Raw genomic sequence first — 25,698 nt, forward strand, 5'->3', positions numbered from 1 at the left:
GGGTTTCTCTGTAGCTTTGGAGCCTGTCCTGGCACTAGCTCTTGTAGACCAGGCTGGCCTCGAACTCACAGAGATCCGCCTGCCTCTGCCTCCCGAGTGCTGGGATTAAAGGCGCGCGTCACCACCGCCCGGCCAACCAGGCTGGTCTTGAACTCACAGATATCCTCCTGGGACTAAAATGTATGTATGCTACCCATGCAGACATATTTCTTTTCTTTTAAATATGTATACAGTGTTCTGCCTACATGACAGAATGGGGCACCAGATATCATTATAGGTGGTTGTGAGCCACCATGTGGTTTGTGGGAATCAAACTCAGGACCTCTGAAAGAACAGCTAATGCTCTTAACCTCTGAGCCATCTCTCAGCCCCATGGTCTTTTCTTTTAAACTCTCTTTTGACTTTTTTTTTTCTTCTGGCTTCACTAGCATCACTAACTGCGATGCCGGGCTGGAGAGATGGCTCAGAGATTAAGAGCATGGGCTGCTCTTCCAGGGGTCCTGAGTTCAATTCCCAGCAGCCACCTATAATTAGATTTGGTGCCCTCTTCTGGCATTCAGGCATACATGTAGGCAGAAGACTGTATACATAACAAATAAGGAGGGAGGGAGGGAGGGAGGGAGGGAGGGAGGGAGAGAGAGAGAGAGAGAGAGAGAACAAGATGCCTCAGAAAGAGGGAGGGAGGGAGGGAGGGAGGGAGGGAGGGAGGGAGGGAGGGAGGGAAGAAGGGAGGGAGGGAGGAAGGAAGACGGTGCCTTAGAAGAGGGACGCGAAGTTAAAGCTGAGCATTCGAATGGAGAAGAACTCCGAAGTGGGTGTAGATCGCTACTTTCTGAAACTTGGGAGAAAGAGAAAAGGTTGCATTGCCCCAGTCCTTTATCGCCTTCAATTCTTTCTCTCACGCTTTGGACGGCTATAGGTACTCAAGACAAAGTTGGCGTTCCCGGGGGCTGTCTCGACTGGTTTGTGACGCGACACGTTGGGCGCTTCTTCCGACGTCTCCCAAACGGACCAAAATGCACTCGAGTGCTAGGCGGAACCCTAGCGCCTGGCAGAGGTTGCCGCTCGGCTCCAGCAGCGTGTGCGCGTGCGCATTGGCGCTTCCGGCGCTGCGGGGAGGGCCCGCGAGGACCGTCAGATTGCTTAGTCGTGCGATCCTGCGTCCCGGAGCGGCGATCTCGGGCGATCTCCGCGAGATTCCTTCTGAATCCTCAATAGTCTGCCCGCTCCCGGCTTGCATCGCTAGAGAGGTCCCGGGTTAGGTAGATTTCCCTGCAGATCCTGTGCTGTTAAACCCTGGGAGCCCAAACTAAAATAAAAACAATGAAGAAGTTGAAGCTTAAGGAACTAGAGAGTCGCCTGCAGGAAGTGGATGGATTCGAAAATCCCAAATTACTTCTAGAACAGTACCCCACCAGGCCGCACATTGCAGGTAGGGCAGCTGGTTCATCGGGCTCTCTTCTGGGGTTATGCCTGTCCAGTCCATGATGAAAATAAGTAGTGATTTGGATCTCATGATGTTCTAGAGAAACCTCACACCTTTGAGTAGGTGCTGCTCTACTAAAAACCAGAGTTACATACAAGCTTGAGTAAAGTTGAGGATGCGTTTTCATTTTTCACAAATTGCCTCTTGCTTGATGCCAAAGGTTGATACTAAGAGTGTAGAAGAGAATACAGGAGAATCCATTCATATGTAGCACCTGTTACGTAGTAGCAGGGAAGACAGCAAAATTTCTTTGGTTGGGAGTACCTGCAAGGGGTAATCTTTTTCAATTCCAAAGTAGCAATTTGTGAGCTGCCAATAAAACTCGTGGAGAATACATGTGTTTAACCCTAAAATATTGTCATAGTTGCAACCAAAGATTTGCATTAAACTGTGTTCAGATTAAGACCAGTTTTCTCTATTATATATTTAGTGTGTGTATGTTCATGTGTCTGTGAGTGTGGAGGGCAGAGTTCAACATGGGGTGTTTTCCTCGATTGCTCTCCGTAAGTTTTTTGAGTCGGGGCCATACTGTACTAAGAGTTTACCCATTTGCCTAAAAAGGCTGACCAGCAAGCCTCAGAGATCGTCCTGTCTTGTCTCCAGCGCTGGGTTTATAATCACGCAACACCGCACCTGGCCTTTTACATGACTGCTGCAGATCTGAACTCAGGTCCTGATGCTTGCAGAGTAAGTGCTGTACAGACTGAGCTAGTCACCTACCAAGCAAGCCCCTGGCTTTCTCAGTGTAACTTCTTACAGCCTTCTGGTTGTAGGGTTTTGTCATGAAATCTAATTTTTCCCCCGAGACAGGGTTTCCCTGTAGCTTTGGAGTCTATCCTAGAACTCACCAAGTAGACCAGGCTGGCCTTGAATTCACAGAGATCCGCACGTCTGTCTCCTGAGTGCTAGGATCAAAGGTGTGTACCCCGCCTTTTTTTTTTTAATTTAATTTTTTTTTTTTTTTTAGAGATAGGGTTTCTCTGTGTAACAATCAACAGCTCTGGCTGTCCTGGAACTAGCTCTTGTACACCAGGCTGTCCTCGAACTCAGAGATCCACCTGCCTCTGCCTCTCTAGTGCTGAGATTAAAGGTATAGGGTGTGTGCCACCACTGCCCGGTGAAATCTAATTTTAAGAGGCCAGGTATGGTGAAACATACAATAATCCCAGCACTTGGGAGTCAGAGGCAGGTAGATCTCTGTGAGTTCAAGACCAGCCAGGCCAGCTAGGGTTATGTAATGAGACCTTGTCTCAGAGTAAATAAATATCAGTTCTTCCACACCTAGTTTGTAATGCACAAGATAGGAGTTTCAAAATACCTGCAACAGTAATCAACTGCCTCATAGTTGATTTTAATTTGTTTTTCTTTTTTGGTTCTGGGAGCGGTGGCTAGTTTTGAAGATCAGCCTGGTCTACAGATCACAAAAGATCTGCTTGCCTCTGCCTCCCAAGTCCTGGGATTAAAGGCGTGTATCACCACCATCCGGTATATGTTTTAAATAAATGTCTGGATCCTCAGATATTAGCCCTTGAGTTCTGATATACACAAGGAAACACTGATGTTTAATTTACTGTACTTTTGAGAGTATTGTTTTTGAGAACTCTATGTAATCTCAACTACTTCTGCCCTGACCATTTATTTGTTCTGTTATCAGGTCTGTTATAGATTATGAGTATGTGCATCTATTGATATTACCTCTAAGTTCAGGTGGAGAGATGGCTCAGCAGTTAGGAGCCCTACCTGCTCTTCTAGAGAACCTGGGTTCAATTCAGCACCCACATGGCAGCTCATAACTGTCTGTAACTCCAATCCCAGGAGGTTGCCAGTATCCTCCTCTGGCCTCTCTGGGCACCAGACACCTGGTGCACATCCATGCAGGCCAAACAACAACAAATTAAAAAAAAAATCTCTAAGTCTATATTGTGGATGTAGAAGTTTGAGATGCCTATATTCTTGTGACAAACATACTACAAATAAGTTCTGTGTCCTCTGTTTATTGGGGGGTTGCCCTCAATCAGGTCCGAGGAGAACTTCTGGCAGTTGGTCATTTACTTCCATCTACCAGGTGGATCTTGGAGACTGAATTTGGGTTGTTAGGCTTCACAGCAAGTACTTTTGCTCACTGAGAGCCATGTTGCCAGCCCCAAATCAATAAAATTCAAAATAGTTTTGAAGACATAATACAGGGTTACTAAACTTATTTTGACCAAAAATGATAGACTTAATCATTCATAAAACTTAATATTTCATAAAAATATCTCAGCATCAAAGGAAAAACTGCCTCTGTGTAGAGCAGATATTTTGAACATTTCAGTCTTGGCATTGTCAGCAGAAGCTTGACATAGTCCTATAGTATTTGGGAATCACTGGTGAATATTACCTTCCTTTGTGATGCTTCTTCTTAAATAACAAATTATTACATTGTATCTTTAAGTATCAAACAATCTGGAGCTATATGTTGGGGAAAGACAGATTACTTTAGAGCCATTTGCATTAGATTTTAGTAGTAAACTTGTTAATTTATTCACTAATGTTCTATTTATTTTTTATTGTTTTTAGCATGCATGCTATATACAATCCATAATACATTTGATGACATTGAAAATAAAGTGGTTGCAGACCTAGGATGTGGTTGTGGAGTACTTAGCATCGGGGCTGCAATGTTAGGGGCAGGGTAAGTGATCATTTCTTGTTATTTGGATATGGTGTGGCTTCAGTAAATGTATATAGGATCAACTGCACTATATATTCATAGGACCCAGGTAAGATGAGGGGAGCAATAATTTGATACTGAGTACATTTTGAGTAGGCTAAAGATCAAAACTTTACTTTTAAGAAAGATATCAAGTCAGATGGTGGTGATGCAGGTATTTAATCCCAGCACTTGGGATGCAGAGATATGCGGATCTCTGTGAGTTTGAGCAGCCTGATCTACAGAGCGAGTTTCAGGACAGCCAGGACTACACAGAGAAACCATGTTCAAAGAACAAAACAAAACCCATTTTGTTAATTGGGTTGAAAACCGCATGGTAAAATAAGTACTGTTTTTTTTTTAAACTAGGAACCTGTAAATTGTCTTTTTTTTTTTTATAGGTTGTGTGTTGGATTTGACATAGACGAAGATGCCCTGGAAATATTTACTAGGAATGTGGAAGAGTTTGAGTTAACAAACGTTGATATGATTCAGTGTGATGTGTGCTCATTATGTAACAAAATGCCCAAAGTATTTGATACTGTAATTATGAATCCTCCCTTTGGAACCAAAAATAATAAAGGTTAGTAATAAAAGTAGAATATATTTGCATATTTATAGAGTAGTGATCTGGGTTATTTTTATTACTGTTTATTAAATTAACCAAGAACTTTTGAAAATTCACATTTGATGTTCAATTGGAAAATTTCATCTTTATTTTCAAATTTGTGTTAATGTATTCTTTTCTTTTTTGTTTTGGTTTTTCAAGACAGGGTTTCTCTGTGGCTTTAGAGTCTGTCCTGGAACTAGCTCTTGTAGACCAGGCTGGCCTCGAACTCACAGAGATCCGCCTACCTCTAAAATGAGTTTTCTTTTCTTTTCTTTTTTTTTTTTTGGTTTGTTAATGTATTCTTATTTCTGATTAATAACTAGAAGATTTGACTAGGCCCCATGCTTATAAAACTTTAAAAACATTTTCATTCTTTTGGAAACTGTATTATTCTTTTGTTGTTGTTGTTGTTGGGACCGCAGGGACTAAAACGGGGCTCTCACACATGCTATCACCAGCGGAACACTCAGCTTCTAAAACTTGTTATTAATGCCTGTGGGCTTCAAAGCATGCGCACAGGGACTTGCTGTGGTTATTTTAGTGTGTACTGTGGCAGGCCAGAAGCTGCAGTTAAAGCCCACACCACCATTAGACCACCGCCTCCATTCTCGCCTGCCACTTAGAATATTAAAATTTACATTCCTATTTTTTTCTAGCCAAACAGCCTAACTTTGGTTTCATTAGACTTTATTTTAAAGATTTGAGACATCTTACTATGTAGCTCTGACTTTCCTGAAACTGCGTAGAACTGACTGGCTTCAAATTCCCTCCTCTGCCTTTTGAGTCCTTGGGCATTGAAGGTGTGTGCCACCACGCCCAGCTTAAGATTCTATTTATTTTTGGGTATAGGTATTTCGCCTGTGGTCTCTGGCCACACTGTGCAGTGCCCAAAAAGGCAAGGACACTGGGCCTCTGGAACTGGAGTTAGTTATGAGTCACCCTGTGGTCCTCTGGAAGAGCAGCACCGAGCTGGCTCTGCAGCCCTTAGGTATTTTGTATGCCTTTTGAAGAAATAAATATGAAAGTAGATATTTTACAATTTGGAAAGAATACTACTATTCTTTTAATCATTTATTCTACTCTACTAGTAATATAAATAGGATTTTTTTTTTTTTACTCTTTACAGGTACAGACATGGCTTTTCTGAAGACTGCTTTGGGAATGGCAAGAACAGCAGTATATTCTTTACACAAATCCTCAACTAGAGAAGTAAGCTTAAATCATAACAGTATTGTTACTTTTAGCCAGGTAATGGTAGCACACACCTTTAGTCACAGTACTTGGAAAGCAGAGGCAGGCAAATCTCTTGAGTTCCAGACAGCCAGGGCTATACAAAATAAAAAACCATATCTCAAAAAACCACAATATATATGTGTGTGAATATATTTTAAGATTTTGGGTTTTTTTTTTTCCGTTTTGTTTTTTAAGACAACGTGTCTCTGTGTAACAGTCATGACTGCCCTGGAACTAGCTCTTGTAGACCAGGCTGGCCTTGAGCTCACAGAGATCCCCTGCCTCTGCCTCCCAAGTGTTGGAATTAAAGGTCTGCACCACCATTGACCAACTGTTTTTTATTTTTTTTTATTTTTATTTTTTTTTTTTTTTGTTTTTTTGTTTTTTTTTTTTTTTGTTTTTCGAGACAGGGTTTCTCTGTGGTTTTTTGGAGCCTGTCCTGGAACTAGCTCTGTAGACCAGGCTGGTCTCGAACTCACAGAGATCCGCCTGCCTCTGCCTCCCGAGTGCTGGGATTAAAGGCGTGCGCCACCACCGCCCGGCCCAACTGTTTTTTATTTTGAAATGAAATTTATGCCCGGGCAATGCTGAAGCATGCATGGGCAGCCCATGTAGATAGCTCTGCTGAATCTGTCCATATTGGGTTTCATGGTCTAAGTTGCTGAGGAAGACTGACCAGGTCTCTTCCTCAGAGAGCCCAGATTCAATTCCTAGCACCCATATGATGGCTCTCAACCACCCACAACTCCAGTTCCAGGGAATCTGCTTTCTTTTGATCTAGAGCACCAAGAATATACATGCAGCAGACATACACAAGGGCAAAAGACTAAAATCACTAAACCAAAAACAAAAAAATATTACCAACAGGCAAACAATCTCGATAATCCTGCACTGACATTCTCTTCCGAGGGATTTTAGAGTTTATCAAACTGACAATGAAAATCAACCATCATTGGGTGGGAGACGTGACTGTGACTTGTTTAGTACTTGCTACATTTGCAGAGAATCTGAGTTCAGCTCACAGCAGTCTATACTCCACCTCCAGGGAATCTTCTGATGCCTCTAAATACACCTGCACTCAACGTTCATATATCCACACACACACCCAAATACCTAAAAATTGTGAAGGGGCTAGAGAGATGGGTTCATGGTCAATAGTACTGGTTGCTTTTGCAGAGGACCTGTGTTTAGTTCCCACATAATGTATCTGCTGCTGTATAGGAACACTGTTTAAAACACTTCATTCTGATCAGATAACACTGTTCAACAGAGTCTGGCAGTGGTGGTGCACGCCTTTAATCCCAGCACTTGGGAGGCAGAGGCAAGTGGATCTCTGTGAGTTCAAGGCCAGCCTGGTCTACAAGAGCTAGTTCCAGGACAGGCACCAAAAACTACAGAGACACTTTGTCTAGAAAAAAACAAAACAAAAAACATTGTACAACAGAAGAGAAAAATGAGGTAAGTCCAGAATGAATACTTTAGCTAGGGCTACTTTAGTTAGGTACTAAGTAGTAGGACTGAAATTCCACAGGCTGTGGCTCCAGACTATGCTTTTCTTTTCTACCCTGCAACTGAATGGCATGCTGACCCAGAACTGCTATTCACTAATGAAATCAAGCTACACTGTGTATGTAATGGATTTTGATGGATTTTTCATATTTTAATTACATAATTTGGTTCAGATGCTAAGTAGCGAGGACACTTTGTTCCTAGCTTTTAAAAGTGTACATATAATTAAAATTTGTGAGTCTAATTTTATTGAAAATTTTAATGTTCAACATTAGCAGATCAGATCTAAACATCAACTCATATGAAAATATTATTTGTCTTTAGCATATTCAAAAGAAAGCTGCAGAATGGAAAGTCAAGATAGAAATTATTGCAGGTAAGCTTTATCTCAACGTTAACTGTTTATGTCAAGACAGGGTTTCTCTCTGTTGATCAGGCTGTCCTGGAACTCAGATCTATCCATCTGTCTCTCTAGTGCTGGTACTAAAGGTGTGAGCCACCACCTGGCTACAATCTTATTTAAAAGGCCAATAGGCCAGGCTAATTTATTTATTGGAGACAGGGTTTCTCTGTAGCTTTGTAGTCTATCCTGCAACTCACTCTGTAGCCTAAATTTTTAAAGTACTAAAAAAATTATTATGGAATGTTACCCAATTCAGGAGTAGCTTGGAAATGCACTAAGCACAGAGTAAACATTTACAAAGATCTGCCTGTGCCTGTCCCTATTTATGCATTTTCTAAACAAAAAATTAATGGTACCTAAGTATTCAGTCATCTATGCCCTGACAGAAGACTGCTATCATCTGTGAGTGAAAACATGGGCCTGGACATGGTGGGACTGCTGTTAAGTCCACTACCTGTAAATGCCAGTAATTTATGATTGATACTTAGCTCAACACCAACCTTTCCTTTTTTGGTGAGAGACAGAATATAAAAATCCACAATATAAGAAGAGATGCCTTTTTTTTTTCTTTTTACTAAGTTAAGTTTGTCCACAACACAACAGGAAAACCATTAGAAAGCGGAAGTCATCCAGTAATTTTGAGACACTTGAAATAAATAAAGACTGGTGTGTGGTAGTGTGCTTCCTTAGCACACACAAGAGAAAACGGGAGAAATTAAATGTGCAATAAAAGGAACATCTTTATTTGTTTGGAAGCATGGTTTCTCTGTGTTTCTTTTTCTTTCTCTCTCTCCTCCCCTGACTACCTCTGACTGTCAGAGAACTCACAAGACCTACTGGACTAGGCCTTTGTCTGCCTGATTCCCAGTCCTAAGATGAAATGCACATGCCATTATGTCTAGCATGAGTTTACCACGAATTGGTCCTATGATGTTAAAGGATCTACCTAAGTTGTTCATAAAGACTTGTCTGTCTTCCTATTAAGTGTTGTCACAGAACTCAATACAGAGCACTTTATATTAGTCCTAGTTGTATACTAACCCAGACCTTTAGTGGTCTTCACATTATCAGCTTTAACAACCTTGGAGCCTACACAAACAGAACAAGATTCCCAGATGACTTGGTCACACATTATAGAGAGTTATGGCATGTATTGGACATTACAAAAGATACCACTGGCCAATGGTGAAAGTATAGAGAATTTATGTTATAAATTAGAAAGGGCTGGGGTAGTAGTGGTACACGCTTTAATCCCAGCACTTGGGAGGAGGCAGAGGCAGGTGGATCTCTGTTGAGTTCAAGGCCAGCTTGGTCTACTAGGCAAGTTCCAGGACAGCTAGGACTGTTACACAGAGAATCCCTGTCTCAAAAATCAAAGAAGTAAATTAGGAAGGAATGTGAAAAATGGACCTTCATTTTGCTAGTAGAAAAAATAACTAGGACTATCCATTATTAAAACATGGACAGGCAATTTTTGAAGCATGAATATCATATTGTCAGCTATAGATACATCTGATTTTCACAGAACTTTTCCCCCATGCTTGTAAATTCTTTTAACTATTCTCCATAACCTCAAATTTTGACATGTGATCAAAACAGCAGAAACACTATGCATAACTTGGCATGTAAGTATTCAAAAGGGTATGTCCAAAGTGATGGATGTAAAACATTATGCACACCAGCATCTAATACTTTCAAGGTGAATGTTTGGCTTGTTTTACAGAGCTTCGATATGACCTGCCAGCATTATACAACTTTCATAAAAAGAAATCAGTAAGTTTCCCAATTTTGAATATGTTCAGCATTCAAAAGCTTTGCAAGATTACTTTCCACTCACAGCAAGTTGCATGGGTAAATAGAAAGCCAGCCTGAGAGACTGGACAAATTAACTGTTGTCGAAGCAGTCAACATTCTAGTAAGTTCTTTGTGAAAAAATTTCAGAGGAAAAAAAAAGAAAAAAGTAAACAGTTGGCTATTTTTATACAGCATATATTTTACAAGTTTGTACTAATACATTCTCATATTACAAAGGCAATTAAGAGGAAGAATCTTCCTTTTCATATTTGAATCATCCAAACACAAACAGAACTATACATTTTAAAAAACTTTCATTTGGGTAACAACAACAAAAAAAGACAAGAAAAACAAATTCTTTTCTTTTATACAGGTGGACATTGAAGTGGACCTAATTCGCTTTTCTTTTTAAAAGCTTCTGAAGACAAAAAGCAGCTTAAAATCTAACTAAGATGAATAAAAACACTGCTTACTAAACTACTTGTCTCTAGCGCCGTTCTCTCTCTTCTTATGCTTTGATGCAGGCTCTTCTCTGTCTCTTCCGTCTCTTGCTCTTTTCATTGGTCCTATATAAACACAAAGAACTCAATAAATTCAATGTAAGCACTTGCTCTATTAATATTGGCTACAATTACTAATAGCTTCCTTTAAAAAATTCTTCTCAGAGAGGAAGAAAAGGCTTTTCCTTGAGTACAGACTTTCTGACCTTTATAGTTATCTTTTAGCCAACCTCTCAATTGTGCAATAGCACAAAGGACGAAGATGGCACTCAATGAAAACTATCACTCACACAGAGAGATAGTGTTTTATCAAGTACAGACATCATACCCAGGACTTGAGACTTGCCTGATCCACGTCGATGATGGTGATGGTAGTCATCATCATCGAATCTTGTTCTCCTGCCATGAAACTGTCCTCTTCCTTTGGGTCCCCCAGCATAAGGAGGTCTGTTTCCCCTTCCTTTTCCTTTAAATCTGCGGCCTGTAGAAACATGATTGAGAAGTTAGTCAATTTTAAGTGTGTTTGAAAACTAAGATTTTTCTCAAGCACAGATGAGGTAAAATAACCAATTATTAATAAAAAAATTAAATAATGACCTCCTCCTTTTGACTTCCATTTGTTTAGTGATTCTTGCTGATCATCCATGATTTTTTTCATCGCATCTTTTTCCGCATGTCCTTCTAGTACTTTCCAAGTCACCTTTTTGTTCCTTAATTGTAGATTACCATTATTTGCACTCCTGGCTTTCTCAAGTGCTTCCTTAGCTTTCTCTTTAAAGAGAATTATTCCCTACACAAAGAGGAAAAAAAAGTGAATGTTCCACTCTTCAGTTTGTAGTCAGACAAATTTCTTTCCTCAAAGCTATTTCCCAGACCCAGCATATCTATTCCTGCTATTTTCAATGCGTCTTCCTGAATATTAGGAAGGAATGCTTTAAAAGTAAACTCCAGTCACCAATACCAAGTTTATATGCCCCCTTCCTCCACCCAAAAGAATTTTTTTTTCCCCCTGGTTCATCGTGCCTTTTCGTGACATGTGCCTCCTATTAACCTTGTTGTAAGGTCAGCACATTACCCATCTGACATGGAAAAAAAGATACCACACCTGGTAAAAAGACTTAAAGATAAAAGTAAATGGCTAAGTAGAAACTATTTTAATTAACATGTTTTATAAATTACTTCCTCATTAAACATTTTTTTAAAAAGACTGCTTCCTACTAATTTTTTTCTTCTAAGAGATAACATTCTATAGACTTTTAGACGAATTGCTAGTAAGGATAGAGATGTTCACAAACCTCTTTTGCTCCTCTGACAAAGTCAATCCATTTTATTTCACCGTGATTTGAGAAAAGGATGTGTAAATCTTCTCTACAGGTCTGGTCATCCAAGTCACCTGAAAACTTCAGTAAGCACCCCATCCTTCCTTCTACAGGTCGCTATAAAAACAATACAAGGCCATCAAAAGGTTTCCTTGAGAGCAACCTCACCAAAATGACTCACATCATTCTATACCTACATAAGGAAAAGAGATGTCAGTGTTATTTTAATGTGGTTTAACTGTATTTTTCTCTGCTCTCCTGTTTTATTAATGACTTTATTTTATTTAGTTTCTTCTATAGGTTAAGTTATAACTATCTGCTGATAAGCAATGATCTCAGACAATATTATCTGTATGTCACTGATGCAATGACACTGGTAGAATCACTTAGACATTCTCTAAGAAGTCCTCAAACATGGCTAGAGGCCAAAGTGGTCTATCTGGTATGGGTACCATGGGGACTGCGGGTCCATTCCCAACATCTCCTCCCATCCCCCTCCCACAGACATAAAAGTTCTCATACTCTAAGAACTCATTCTAGGGGGCTGGAGAAGGAACACAGGGGTTAAAAGCACTTCCCACTCCTCCAGTCTACCCAAGTTCAGTTACCAGGTCAGATGGTTCACAATCACCTATAACTCCAGCAACCTTTTCTGTCCACCCCAGGAACCTGCACACATACAGCAAACATTCTCAAATACACACAAATAAAAAACAGCCTTAAAAGGTATTCTCAGAGGAGGAGCCAGAGGGACTTGAGTTCAGTTCCTCACACCCACACTGTACTGCTCATATATGTAACTCTAACTTTTGAGAATTGGACACCCTCTTGTAGCACCCAAGGGTACCTTACACACACAAAGTTACATATATGGTTCATCAGGTCTCACAGAGACTGAACCAACAACCAGAGAGCCTGCATGGGAATGACCTAGGCACTCTGCATATATCTTACTGTTGTGTAGCTTGGTCCTCTTGTGGGACTCCTAACAGTGACAACAAGATTGTCTTGGATTCTTTTACAGGACTTTGGGACCATACTCATACTGGGTCTCTTTGACCAACCTTAATACATGGGGAGATGCTTAATTTTACTGCAACTTGATATGCTGTGTTTTGCTGATATTCATGGGACACTTGCCCTTTCCTAAATAGGAACAAAGGAATTGACTGGGAAGTAGGAATACAGGGGTCATATGGGGAGGGACTGGGAGGAGAGGAGGGAGGAGAAACTGCAGATGGGATGTAAAATAAATAAAATGGGAAAAAATACTTAAACAAGTTGTTTTAGCAGAGCACGGTAGTGCATGTCTTTAATCCCAGCAATTGGGAGGCAGAAACAGGTGACCGTCTCCAAATTTGCGAACTAAAACTGGTCGACAAAGTCATTTCTGGGTCAGCCAGACTAACATGGTAAGGATTTATCTCTAGATAAATAAAACATAAGGGACCAGCAAATAAAGGTGTTTGCTGCCAAGCCTAACAACCTGGGTACAATCCCTGGGATCCATATAGGGGAAGGAAAGAACTGACAAGCTGTCCTCTGACCTCCACACAACTACAGACAGACAGCAACTTCAAAGACAGTCTAACTTAAATTCTCATGTATTAGGTATCAATACTTACTGTTTCAGCACTTCCTGACTTGTGTTTTCCTTCATGTTCTCTAAAAATAAATGTGTTGTGATTATAATATGTTTAAGCTTAACGAAGTAAAAATCCTAATAACCCCAATCATCATTACCACAAACCAATTAATCATCAAAGCAAGTCCTCAGACTTTTTTCATCATACAACACCAGCAATATATAGCTTCTAGGTTATCAAGATCTTTTTTTTTTTTTTTTTTTAATTTTAGAGACAGGTTTCTCAGTAGCTACAGAGCCAGTCCTGGAACTAGCTCTGTAGACCAGGCTGGCCTCAAACTCACAGAGACCCGCCAGCCTCTGTCTCCTGAGTATTGGAATTAAAGGAGTATGCCACCATGGCCTGACTAAAATGTATCTTTTTCTTTTTTCCTTTGGTTTCTCTGTAGCTTCCTGGAACTCACAGAGATCCACCTATCTCTGCCTCTCGGGTGTTGAGATTAAAGAAGTGCGCCAAGGTATTTTAAGACTAACATTTCACTACCAATAAAGACAAACCCATTACCACTCATTTCAAAGCTCATCATCAGCTTACCCAGAACCACTAGCTAAACTTGTCAAAGAATTAAGAAATTCAAATGTGTCACATGAATTAAATACTTACTGTTTAGCTTTTAATTTAGCTTCCACTTTGCTCTGCTTTCTTTCTTCATTTTTCTTTGCAAAGTAATCTTCCCTGAAAAACACAAAACACAGACTAAGCTCACAAAGACAAAGACTAAAAATTACTTTTTGTTCATTTTTTTTTTCCCCAAGCCACAGTTTCTCTGTGTAGCCCTGGCTTTCCTGGAACCCACTCTGTAGACCAGACTGGCCTTGAACTCAAGAGATCTGCCTGCTTCTGCCCCTCAAGGGCTGGGATTAAAGGCGTGTGCCCAGCTGAAAATTACTTTGAGTACTTGAAACCCTAGCTCCACAAAGACTATCATTCACTTTTTTTTGCACGTGATTTTTAAGTCAGGGTCTCACTGTTTATCACACACTGGCTGGGAATTTCCATGCAGCCCAGGGCTCAAACAAACAATCCTCCTGCCTGAGCCTCTACAGATATGGGAATACAGATGTGTACTACCACACCCAGCAGTTACACACATTTTCTGTCATCTAATCACCTAAAAACTCATATGCTGCAGAGGTCATGAACATGCATTCTACCAAGTACACATACTATAAAACTTAGCATCAAATAACAGGCTGTATAATACAAGGAAGTATACAACTGCCCTATGATTAACTTTATGAAAATGGTTTAGTTCAACAATTTTTTGACACAGGCTCATTATGCAGCCCATGCTAGCCCAAACTCTTGTCTTAGCCTCCCACCTGTACTACAGGAGTCCTGGCATCACAGGCATCCACCACCATCCCTTGCCATCCCTTGTGGGTATTGTATGTATAGAAGTCAAAAGTTAAGTGTCTTCTACTATCAATCCCCACCTTACCTTTTGCAACCCCACATGATTCTCATTAGAACCAGAGAACAGCAAATGGCCACTAAGCTCCAGCAATGGCCTGTCCTACCACTCCATCCCCCCACCCCGCCTTTCTGCTTGCAGACTGGCACTTTAGTGACCACACCATCTCCACAGTCCTAGCCTCTTTTTTTTTTTAAAGAATTTATCTATTATGTATACAGTGTTCTGCCTGCATGTGTCCTTGCAGACCAGAAGAGGGTGTCAGATCTCTTTAGAGATGGTTGTGAGCCACACGGTTGCTAGGAAACCTGGAAGAACAGCCAATGTTCTTGACTGCTGAGTCATCTCTCCAGCCCCCCAAGCCTCACTTTAAAAGAAAAAAAAATTAAATCAGGATGCAGAGACTGCCAGATCTATGAATTCAAGGCCAGCCTGGTCTACAGAACCTACAGAACAAGTTCCAAGACAGCCAGAGCTACAGAGTTTGATCCTAAGGACCCATTCACAGAAGGAAGGAGAAATCAACTTCCCCCAGGTTGCCTTCTGACTTCCACAAGTGTGCCATGGCATGATTGTTGGAAGCCAAGGGTATGGCTCAGCAGGTAAAAACACTTGGTGCACAAGACTGATGACCTGCGTTTAATCACTGGACTCCATGTAAGGTAGAAGGAGAGAATGAACTAGAGAGCTGTCCTTTGATCTCCACATGCACACTATGGAACACATACACCTCCATCATATACATAGACACCTCAACACACTAACAATACAAAAGCTGAGAAAAGGTACTAAAAACCACTTTCATGTTCTCAAAATACTATTATAATTATCCCCAAACACAATTTCCAGAGCATACTGAAAATAGTATTAACTGTACAGGGGATGCTGCTGATTATACCTTACCCCACAGTATCAATTCCAAATAATCATGTGGCCTGAGAGATAAGCAAAAAGACTTACTTAAAGAGTATTAACAAGCTTGTGTCTTTGTACTTCTGACCAGGGGTATCCACAAACTTCTTTGCAGACTGAATACTATCAAACACAGCAAATATTGACCCCTATAAAACAGAAAAAGATTTTCTTTAAAGTGATATTTTTCAACTAGAAAGTCTATATCAAATAATCATACCTTAAATGTTTTGTGCAATGTTCGTCTCATCTGAATATTCAGTATTTGACCTTTATCATCTAGCCATTCTTTTATGTCATCCAGGGTTGCATCAGTTGGGAAGCCTTTCTGTGAGAAATGGAAAAAAGTACAAACAATGATTCCTGGGTAACAACTCTCCCTACAATAAATTCTAAATTATTCTGTTTTGAAGTGAAGCCAGAAATCTAAGTGTCGAACTTTCTGTCCCCTTTATTAATTGTTTAGCAACCTTATTCTCTAGTGCAATAAAGTGATTCACCTGAGATTTGTTCCAAAATAACCAGCTGGAGCAAAGACAAAACATTATTATACGTTAAGAACTGCTGAAGTTTGGCAATGGTACATTACACTATTCAATCTACTTCCTTGTGTCTAAAGCTTTCTATGTATTTAGAAATTTATGAATGAAATTAACCAATGAAAGTTACTGTAGAACTCAGCTACTAACAGGACAGGATCTAACATATGTAAATTAACAATGATAAAGTTTAGAAGTACACTTGCAAAAAACACAGTAATGGGCCAAACATGTCCTGAGCCTTTATCCTTATTCACTCCATGTATGTTCCTTCTAAATAAAAGTAACATGAAATGCACTGAAGATCCACTTACAATATAAACAGATCTGTTTTTTACATCATTCTTATACTCATCCGTCACTTCAGGAAGGGGTCTGCTTGGAGATCTTCTGATTTTAGTTTTGTCTGCACTCACTTCCATAAGTTTTGCCTTAGATTTGCCCAGTGCTTGGACAATCACATTAAAGTCTGTTGTCAGTCGGTTTAGCCTAGAGTACATACATAAAAACATTGTAAAAGCAGATATAGTAGTAGCTATCAACAGCAACAGCAAACTTAATGACTTTTTGAAGACTTTTGGGTTTATTAGCCTCAAAACTAACATAGTTCAATGATAGCACACGACCAAGTTCCTGGGTTTGATATCCAGAAATGGAAACAAACCAACAAAAAAGGTCTTACCTGTTGAATTTTATCATTGTGTCCAAAGGTACCCAGCCTTCATCCAATTTGATCTGTTCCTTTAAAAACTTGTCTCGTGGCAAATTGAAGTCTCCAAAATAATACTGTAATTATAATGTATTTCAGATGTTAAGAGCACTGTATAATGCTGAGTTCAATCAAATTTTTTTGAAAACTATTTGTTATACTACCAAGTTCTACTCTTTAAAAATGTAAGTTAGAACTTAATGGACCATAATAGAAGCACTTTTTCCTAAATAAACTATAACAAAGTCTATATAACACAAGAGAAAACTAAAATGCTGGTGAACCAGTATAATAAATGTGTTACTAGTATAGAAAGTATCAAATATAATTAAAGATCTAATAAAAACATTTCTTCCAAAAAAAAAAAAAACATTTCTTCCAGGTTGGAGCTATAGTTCAGTGGTTAAGAAAACCGACTGCTCTTCCAGAAGACCTGGGATCAATTCCCAGCAACTAACTGTTTGTAACTCTTAAGATCTGACACACTCACATAGACACACATGCAGGCAAAACATCAATGCATATAAAAGTAATTTAAATTATTAAAAAACCAAAAAAACCTTCTCTTCTAGTCAATAGGGAAAAAAAGATTAAAAACTTGGGGTTAAATTCCTAGACTAAAAGAGAGGGGGAAAAAAGCATGACTACTTGGAATGTCAAAAGCAACATGAATGAAAAAGGCAAACATTTTGTTAAGATTCTTGTCAGGCAGTGGTAACGCACACCTTTAATCCCACACTGGAGGCAGAGGCAGGGAGATCCCTGACTTGGTAGCCAACCTGGTCTACAGAGCAATTTCCAGGACAGTCAAGGCTACAAAGAAAAACTCTGTCTCAAAAAACAAAACAAAACACAAAACTTATAAATTAAAATAGAAGTCAGGTGTAGTGGCTCATGTCCATCATGTCCATCTCAGATTTAGTAATTTCCCTGAAGTTCTCCAACTTAAGAGATCCACCTACCTCTACTTCCCAAGGAGCTAGGATTAAAAATATGTATCACCATATCTAGTCACTTTTAAAAATTATATAACATGTAGCACAAACACAAAAAAAGTCACTCGACAGTGGTGGCACATGCCTTAACTCCCAGCACTTGGGCTGCAAAGGCAGGGAGACCTCTGATTTGGTAGCCAACCTGGTCTATGAGCAATTTCCAGGATAGTCAAGGCTACAAAGAGAAACCCTGTAACAAAAAAACAAAAACCCACAAAAGAAGTCTAACATTACTCACTAAAACCTAAACTAAAATGCCTTTAATTCCAGTGTAAGAAAGTAGAAATAGGTGGAATGAGTTTGGAACCAGACTTCTCTAAGAAGAAAATTTCAGGCCAGCAGACTAACTACTACATAGTGAGAGACTGTCTCAAAAATTAAACTAGAATAAAATGTACATAGTCTTTGTCAGTGTAGTGCCTCCTAGGAATTCCATCTTAAACCAGTAGAGGAGAGATGTCTTAGTGCTTAAGAGTGCTTGCTGCTCTTCCAGGACCTGAGTTAGGTTCCTAGCACTTTAGTCAATTGGCCAGGAGGAATGTAACTCCAGCTCCAGGAGATTTGACACCTCTGACCTGAGGACCACATACCCACATGCAGACACAGACATGATTTAAAAAACAAAAAATAAAGTTGTGGTGCACACCTTTAAGCCTTTAATCTAAGCAATTAAGAAGAGGCAAATGATCTCTGTGAGTTCGAGGCCAGCCTGATCTATACAGTCCAGGACAGCCAAGGCTACTCAGAGAAACCCCGTCTTGAAAAACAAAACAAAGCTGGATGTTGGTGCTCATCTCTTAATCTTGGCACCTGAGGGGCAGAGGTAGAATGATGATCTCTATGAGTTTGAGGCCAGTCTGGTCTACACAGTGATTTCCCAGGACAGCCAGGGGTATATAGTGAGACCCTGCTCAGAAACAGGAGGAGGAAAAAAGGAAGAGGGCAGTAGGCCTGTTTACTAAGATTTATATAAAGAATATCCACCATAGAACTGTTTTAGTTAAGAGATTCTATACATTAGAGAAGATGAATGGATTATTAATGGTGTATTATTGACGACACAAAACTTTACTCCCTAAAAACGTACCTCATGTTTGGTGGGAGAGGAGAAAATTAAGTTATGTACCACTCTAATTGGGGATATTTGGGAAACCTCTGTCTTTAGGAAATTTTACTGTGACTTTCACGTTACTCTTAAATATAAAGTCTCCCCCCTTTAAAAAAAAAACATTATTTTAGGGGCTGGAGAGATGAACTTCAAGGTTAAGAGCATTGAATGATCTTCCACAGGACCAAAGTTCCATAGCCAGCATCTACATGGGGGCTCATAACCATCTATAACTCTAGTCCTAGGTGATCCAATGCCTATTTCTGGCTTCCATGGGCTCCAGGCATGCACATAGTGCACAGACATACATCAGATAAAACATCCATAAAATAAACTAAAAATAAAAACATTATTTTGAATATAAAGTGTGAAAAAAATTTTAAACCTGAGTATCTTTTCTATAACAATTTTGTTATTGTTCTAAGCATTAAACAGAGCAAATATCACTGGCTCTGTAATTAAAAACAAACAGCAGGGGCTAGAAAGATGACTTAGTGGCCTGCTCTTCCAGAGGACCTTGGTTTCATTCTCAACTGATAGCTCATTAACTGTCTGTAACTCCCATCCCAAGGAATTTCATACCCTTGCACAGACATACATGCAGGCTATACACCAATGCACATAAAATAAAAATAATTAAACAAAAACAAAAACCAAAATAAACAATGATGTTGTAATATAAACACAATTCACGGACATTTCCTATACAGCCATTATTGTTACTGACAACAATCTAAACGTAACGCCTAAATTTGAAATGCTAACAACTTTGAGAACACATACTTGGTTAAAGTTACACTAGCTTTTTGAAAAGAACTAATAGGACAGATTAAACTATTATTTGACAAGTACTTTACCTTGGAATTTTATGCTAGCTTTTATTAGATTAGGCACTTCATCAATTTTTCACATCATCTTATAAGTATTACTGCCTTTTACATTTTACAGACTTGGGAATTGAAATGGAGAAATGGTTATAAATAAAGCAACACTAGTTTTTAGTGTTACCTTTGGAAGGTCTGTAATTTTTTTTAATTGTTTTGTTCCAACATAATATCTTTATTGATTATCTGGGAATTTCACATCATGCACCCCGATCACACATACTTCCCAGTCCTCCCAGGCCTGACTCTCACCCCTATGACACGCCCCTCCCCACCTAAAAAAGGATAAAAAAGTCCAGTTTGTGTTACCCGTATACTAACTGGAGTACGGTCAAACTCCCAGTTGCCAGCCCCTGAAAGTAAACTGAGTCCTTGCCCACCTGCACCCCTGCCAGAACCCATCAACTGTGAAGAGCTACACTTCAGTACCCTTATCACACTCTTTCCTTCCTTCCTTCTGAATTTGTTTTGAGACAGGGTTTATCGTGTAACAGCCCTAGCTGTCCAGGCACTACTTTTGTAGACCAGGCTGGTCTTGAACTCACAGAGATCTACCTGCCTCTGCCTCACAAGTGTTGGGATTAAAGACGTGCGCCACCACCACTCAGCCCTTATCACAATTTTTAAGAGTTCTCTTTAGTGGTTTTCTGTTTAGGCTATTTCTTTTCTTTTTTAGGGGATGGAGGAAAGGCTATAATTCTTGAGTTTGCTAACTTGGCCCCAATAATATGAATATATTTACATTAACTTCAAGAACCAAAACTAAGTCAAATGTTTAAATAAGTCCACTTATGGACATTTGATGTTTTGTTTTTCCTTTTTTTTTTTTTTTTTTTTTGGTTTTTCAAGACAGAGTTTCTCTGTGGTTTTGGAGCCTGTCCTGGAATTAGCTCTTGTAGACCAGGCTGGTCTCGAACTCACAGAGATCCGCCTGCCTCTGCCTCCCAAGTGCTGGGATTAAAGGCGTGCGCCACCACCGCCCGGCTGAGGTTTTGTTTTTCATCTTAAGGCCGCACATTTCTTTTGAAGGAATATGTAATTTTTCAGTTTAACAACATAAGAATCCTACCTCAATTTGATGACAGATTTTGGCCTCCAGAGCAGCCATTTTTTCATTATCTCCATTTTCAGCCATTGTGGCTATCTGTAAAAACTTCTCACACTGGAAGAAAAAGGTTATTATTATTTTTATTTATTTTCTTTTTTAGGTGCAAGCCATTTTATTAAGGCTCATCTCCTGAGACAATCCATTAGGAGGAAAGGGGTCCCACAAACAGGCAAAAGAGTCAGAGACACCCCATTCACCCTGGTAGGAGTCCTACAGAAACACCCAGCTTACACACAACCATCGCTTATTTGCAGAGGACTATTATTTTTATATAAAATAGTCAAAACAAGAAAGAGAAGGATTAAAAACCACTCTTTTATTAAATCTCAAGAATTTCTAATTTTACAGGTTGTTTCCCTATGAATTCCCATGTCTCTCAAAAAAGCAACACCTTGTATTATGGATGGAAAAATTAAAGGTCAACAACCTGCTATTCCTTTCAGTAAATCACACTTCCTATTCTATTTTGTTATCTTTTTCCCCAACAATAGTAAATTTAATTGTGAATAAAGGAATGTATATCCTATGCAATGAAAGAACAAAATCCTAATCATGATAAACAATTATAATGCTGTGTGATAAACTCTACAAGTAATTTTGGTTTAATGGAACATTAAGGAAAATATTTACAAAAGATATTTTACAAAAAAAAACCCAAACCCTTATTTTAGTGAAAAACACCAGGTTGGATGGAGTGATGGATCTTACTTCTGTTTTGTTACTGATTATTAGGCAGAGGCTTTCTTTTATTGGGATTATCTATATTGTTGGAAGTCATTTAAATGAGAAAAAAACTCAAGATATGGGGGTCTGTGTGAGAGTCAGTGTAAGCATATGGTCTGCCTTTATTTGAAATATATGATTGCCTTATATTTCACAAATACATGTTTGTTTTTATAGTTTCCAATTAATCAAAAAAGATTTAATTTTTTTGTTTTTACTAAGCTATATATTTTTCTCCACTCCCATTCCTTCCTATCCCCGCCCCCATTCTCTCCCATGATCCCCACACTCCCAGTTTATTCAGGAGATCTTGTCTTTTTCTACTTCCCATGTACATCAGATCAACGTATGTCTCTCTTAGGGTCCTCGTTGTCTAGGTTCTCTGGGATTGCAAATTGTAGGCTGGTTTTTCTTTGCTTTATGTCTAAAAGCCACGTATGAGTACATAAGCTATTTGTCTTTCTGGGTCTGGGTTACCTCACTCTATTTTGTTGGCAAAGCAAGCTTCAGAGAGAAAAACTATCCACTTAACCACTTCTCAACCATATCTAGCTTTAAAAGATCAGAATTACAATCTGTCGACATGTTCCTATCGCTCTCAATGTTATTTGTTTGGCATAGTTGGCATTTCTTTTCAAATTAGTCACAGCTGACTTACCAAAACTCATTACTGGCAAAAATAAAAAAAAAAAAGGGCAAAAAAAAGTTAGATTCTATATAACAGAATATAAGAAAAATGGGAACTTGAGAGCATGGGTACACAAAAACTGTAAACTGGGGCGCTGGAGGGGAGGGTGTGCCTAACACACGAATACATACATTGGTTAACTCTATAGTCAGTTTCCTGCTTCGCGGCCTGACAGCAATCCTGGAATACGAGAGTGTGATACTGGTTTGCTAGAAATCACAAACCGGATATTCCGACTTACTAGCTCTCGGCGCTCTGCTCCATAAACCACCCAGCTGTACTGCACTACACTGCACGAGCTCACCAAGACTCTCCGCAGCAGCGGGACAGAGCGACGAGCTGCTGCTCTTGGTGTTTTAGCGGCATTGCTCAGAATGCTGGTTTATAACACGGAGACCACTGAAGGTCCTGTAAGGGGAACCCTACATGGTACGTATCCCATTTCAGACTTCACCGTCTCAGGAACCGGTTTGTCTCCCACCATCAACCACCGCATCACTACAGAGAGACCTAAGTTTCTGTGCGAAGCAATGACAAAAACGACCTAGTTAGCTCCTGCAAGACTTCTGGGGCCTAAACAATTCAGGAATTGTTTTACAGATACTTCCAAAGAATTTCACACAGAAGCAGCTTTGAAGGAGGTGGGGGGATGAGTGGCAATTAAAAAAACAACAACAAAAAAAGCCCAAGACAGAGCCGCTGGGAGCATAACTGCAGCCCCCACTTCTTTGGCCTCTTTTTTCCTCCAGTTGGTCACCACAGACCCCTGCAGCATTTAACCGCAGCGGCCATCCCTGGGACTTAAAGGCAGCTCCGGAACATCCGCCTTCGGCCAGTCATGAAAGGGGTGCAGGTAACGAACCGAAAGGACGCCGTAAGGATGCGGCCAGCCTCTTCCCGGAGGCCCCTGCCACGTGGGAAGCCCCGGGCGCCCGCATCTTAGGCCGGGGCCCGATCCGCGGCCTCACCGAGGCCCGCGCCCCCTCGGGTCGCAGCCCTGCACACCGCCACGGGCCGCGGGCCGCGGGCCGCGCGGCGCGTACTACAGGAAGGCGAGGGCCGTGCGGAGCACAGCCCTCGGGAGCCGTCTCCTCAGCCTCCGAGAAGCTCACCTCAAAGACGCCGACCCCCACAGTCTCCACCGCTTCAAGAACAACGACGGAAGCGTCTCGACTTCCGAGCGCCCGCGGCCCAGCCAAACGCGCTTAAAGATGGGGGCCTTCCCGGCAGGCCTTGCGGGCGGGTGGGCGGGGCCGCGGGCGCGCTCGGCCGGCGCGACTCTCTGCGCGTGCGCCACAGCGGCGGCCTCCCACAATCCTTAGAGTTACGCCCTCTCGCAGGAGAAATTGTTAAATCTCCGGGCCGAATGTTGTGGGGGCGGGGGAATGGCAGGAAGTCTGTTTGTGGAGCTCTTTGTGTTTAGTATTTCTGAGGCTTTGTATAGTGTTTGAGACTTTTCTTTTTCAATATTTTTTTAGTTGTTGTTTTTGCGAGACAGGGTTTCCCTGTGTAGCCTGGCTGTCTTGGACTGTGTTCTTGTAGACCAGGCTGGTCTCGAACTGAGATCCACAGGCCTCCGCTTCCCCCTCCCACTACTGGGATCAAAAGCGTGTGCCTCCACGCTGTCGCTTTTCAGTAATTTTTATATATTTAAGTTGCATCGTGTTGTTCTGAAAAAAAACATACAGTTGCTTGGTTTCTGACAGGGTCTCTCTCAGAAGCACAAACCGGCCTGTAATTCGAAATCCCGCTTCAGTACAAGGTGCTGAGACAACAGATGCCACCTGGTTCTTGTTCCTCCTGCTGCTGCTGGCTTTAATTTGGGTTTGAGTCAGAGCCTCAGTGAGTAACCCAGGCTGATCCTAAACTATGCTTCTGCCTCCTGCCACCCTCGTACAAGCAAAACAACTTTTAAAAATAGTTTTATGGGAGCCGGGAATTTAAAAAAAAAAACAAACCAGTAGAACTATTTAGAATGGTTCAAGAGATTTCACGCTTGAATCGTGCCCGTATTCATCTGCTCGCTGCGAACTGTGTCCTTGGCAAATTATTCAATTTCTCTGTCCCTCAAGATAAAGTAGGGTCATCTAGTACAGAAGCCTTTGTTTTGCTGGATCCCTTCCCTCGTGGTACAATTTCTGCAAAACAATTTTAAGTTTTTAGAGATGTTATCTCCTATGACATAATCTTTTCTTGTAATATAAAAACTATATTTTAAAATACAGCAAAGTATTTTTAACCTTCGATGGCGTGTCAAGATCTCTACATTTTAATAGTACAATAGTACTACAATAGTAGTATCCAACCTCTGAGGTACACCTACAGCTTAGTGAAACTGCCTACAGATGTGTAAAGACGTAGGGGGGGGGGGAGAAAAAATCTATATGCATATCATCTCAAAGGGAAATATTTCCCAAGAAACCAAGAAAAATAATTTTAAAACTTTCTGGAGGAATTCCAGAGGAGCAGCTGGAAATACCTTTAGACTCAATGTAGAATATATTACAAAACCATTTGTAGGAAGAACAAATCTACGTAGCTTAAAATGTTGGGGAAAGTTATTATAAAGATGTTTCAGTAATTAAATAGTTAAAAATGGTTTGGTGGACTGGGGATGTGGATTCGTGGTAACTTTAATTCGTTATCGCCCTGGATTTTGTGCCTTTGTGGTGTTTATCTTGGTTGCTATTTACCTATTTATTATAAGCAAGTGTTCATCTTTCCTCTTGATTTTATGTTCATAATTTGGGATTGTTTTCCCCAGAGGGCCTTCAAAATTGTAGTTTGCACTATGCCCCATAACTTCTAATACTATATGTTCAAATATGCATTAAATTAACAGACACAAGTTAAACCTGAACAATAACAGGGCAATGAAATCAGAAAATGAAACATCCTTCCTAAAGTGGAAGGACAGCATGTATGTATTGAAGGATTTAAGAACAAAAGGGAAATTCTGGCCCATACTTTATCAGCCAAGAGGTGGGAAATTATTCTAGAAGCTAATTTACTTTAGGAAATGCACTAGGATGCAGACATTTCCCAGAATGCAGTACAGAGAGCAGATGTGCAATCAAAGGGCCCTGGTCCAGGGGTCTCAGCCCACAGGTTGGAACCTCGCTTTGAGGACAGCGCCTCCTATGGGAAAGTAGCTTTAATCTTGGCTTACTATGTTGGGAATGCAACCAAATCTACTGAGTATGGCTCAAACACAAAACTGAAGCAATAGATGAACTTGAAGGGGCCATAGTAAATTTTGAAAGAATTTCAGGGGTCCTTCAAAGAACAAAACCGGATGAAGTATTACAATAATAAGCCATTTGTACACTTTAAAAAGAATTCTCAGAGAGAACTTGGAACTGCAAACTGTTTTTAACTTTTCTTTTTCTTTTCTGTTTTTAAAAAAACGTGTATGTTGTCCCTGTT

At 40.3% G+C, this 25,698-nt stretch overlaps 2 protein-coding genes and 1 pseudogene across 2 annotated transcripts; 2 read left to right on the forward strand and 1 right to left on the reverse strand.

The window, feature by feature from the left end:
• The first annotated feature begins 1,102 nt into the window (after window positions 1-1,102).
• Window positions 1,103-10,207, forward strand: Mettl5 (methyltransferase 5, N6-adenosine). The gene is made up of 7 exons (XM_075984947.1): window positions 1,103-1,432; window positions 4,046-4,160; window positions 4,580-4,761; window positions 5,915-5,997; window positions 7,855-7,906; window positions 9,657-9,706; window positions 10,101-10,207. The coding sequence occupies exons 1-7, from the start codon at window positions 1,324-1,326 to the stop codon at window positions 10,137-10,139; spliced, it is 630 nt and encodes a 209-aa protein (XP_075841062.1). The 5' UTR covers window positions 1,103-1,323; the 3' UTR covers window positions 10,140-10,207.
• Ssb (small RNA binding exonuclease protection factor La) lies at window positions 9,907-23,521 on the reverse strand. Its single transcript, XM_075984945.1, has 12 exons — window positions 23,385-23,521; window positions 20,823-20,915; window positions 16,740-16,843; window positions 16,372-16,546; window positions 15,739-15,846; window positions 15,567-15,667; window positions 13,796-13,867; window positions 13,172-13,211; window positions 11,523-11,663; window positions 10,825-11,017; window positions 10,574-10,708; window positions 9,907-10,293 (listed from the first exon to the last, which is right to left on the reverse strand). Exons 2-12 carry the CDS (start codon window positions 20,886-20,888, stop codon window positions 10,205-10,207), a joined length of 1,224 nt encoding a protein of 407 aa, XP_075841060.1. The 5' UTR covers window positions 20,889-20,915; window positions 23,385-23,521; the 3' UTR covers window positions 9,907-10,204.
• Window positions 11,223-11,312, forward strand: LOC142858048 (small nucleolar RNA U13; annotated as a pseudogene).
• Window positions 23,522-25,698: the final 2,177 nt, after the last annotated feature.

The sequence above is a fragment of the Microtus pennsylvanicus genome, chromosome 9 (assembly GCF_037038515.1).
Source record: "Microtus pennsylvanicus isolate mMicPen1 chromosome 9, mMicPen1.hap1, whole genome shotgun sequence".
Taxonomy (NCBI): Eukaryota; Metazoa; Chordata; class Mammalia; order Rodentia; family Cricetidae; genus Microtus; species Microtus pennsylvanicus.

Bases quoted from the DNA above. Each gene is read 5' to 3' on its own strand.
- Mettl5 (XM_075984947.1), top strand. From the start codon at position 1,324: ATGAAGAAGTTGAAGCTTAAGGAACTAGAGAGTCGCCTGCAGGAAGTG. The intron at 5,998-7,854 runs GTAAGCTTAAAT...ATTTGTCTTTAG, and splicing joins ACAAATCCTCAACTAGAGAA to CATATTCAAAAGAAAGCTGC. The intron at 7,907-9,656 runs GTAAGCTTTATC...CTTGTTTTACAG, and splicing joins CAAGATAGAAATTATTGCAG to AGCTTCGATATGACCTGCCA.
- Ssb (XM_075984945.1), bottom strand. From the start codon at position 20,888: ATGGCTGAAAATGGAGATAATGAAAAAATGGCTGCTCTGGAGGCCAAA. The intron at 15,847-16,371 runs GTAAGTGGATCT...CATTTCTCACAG, and splicing joins AAAACAGATCTGTTTATATT to AAAGGCTTCCCAACTGATGC. The intron at 13,868-15,566 runs GTAAGTCTTTTT...TGTGTTTTTCAG, and splicing joins AGCTTGTTAATACTCTTTAA to GGAAGATTACTTTGCAAAGA.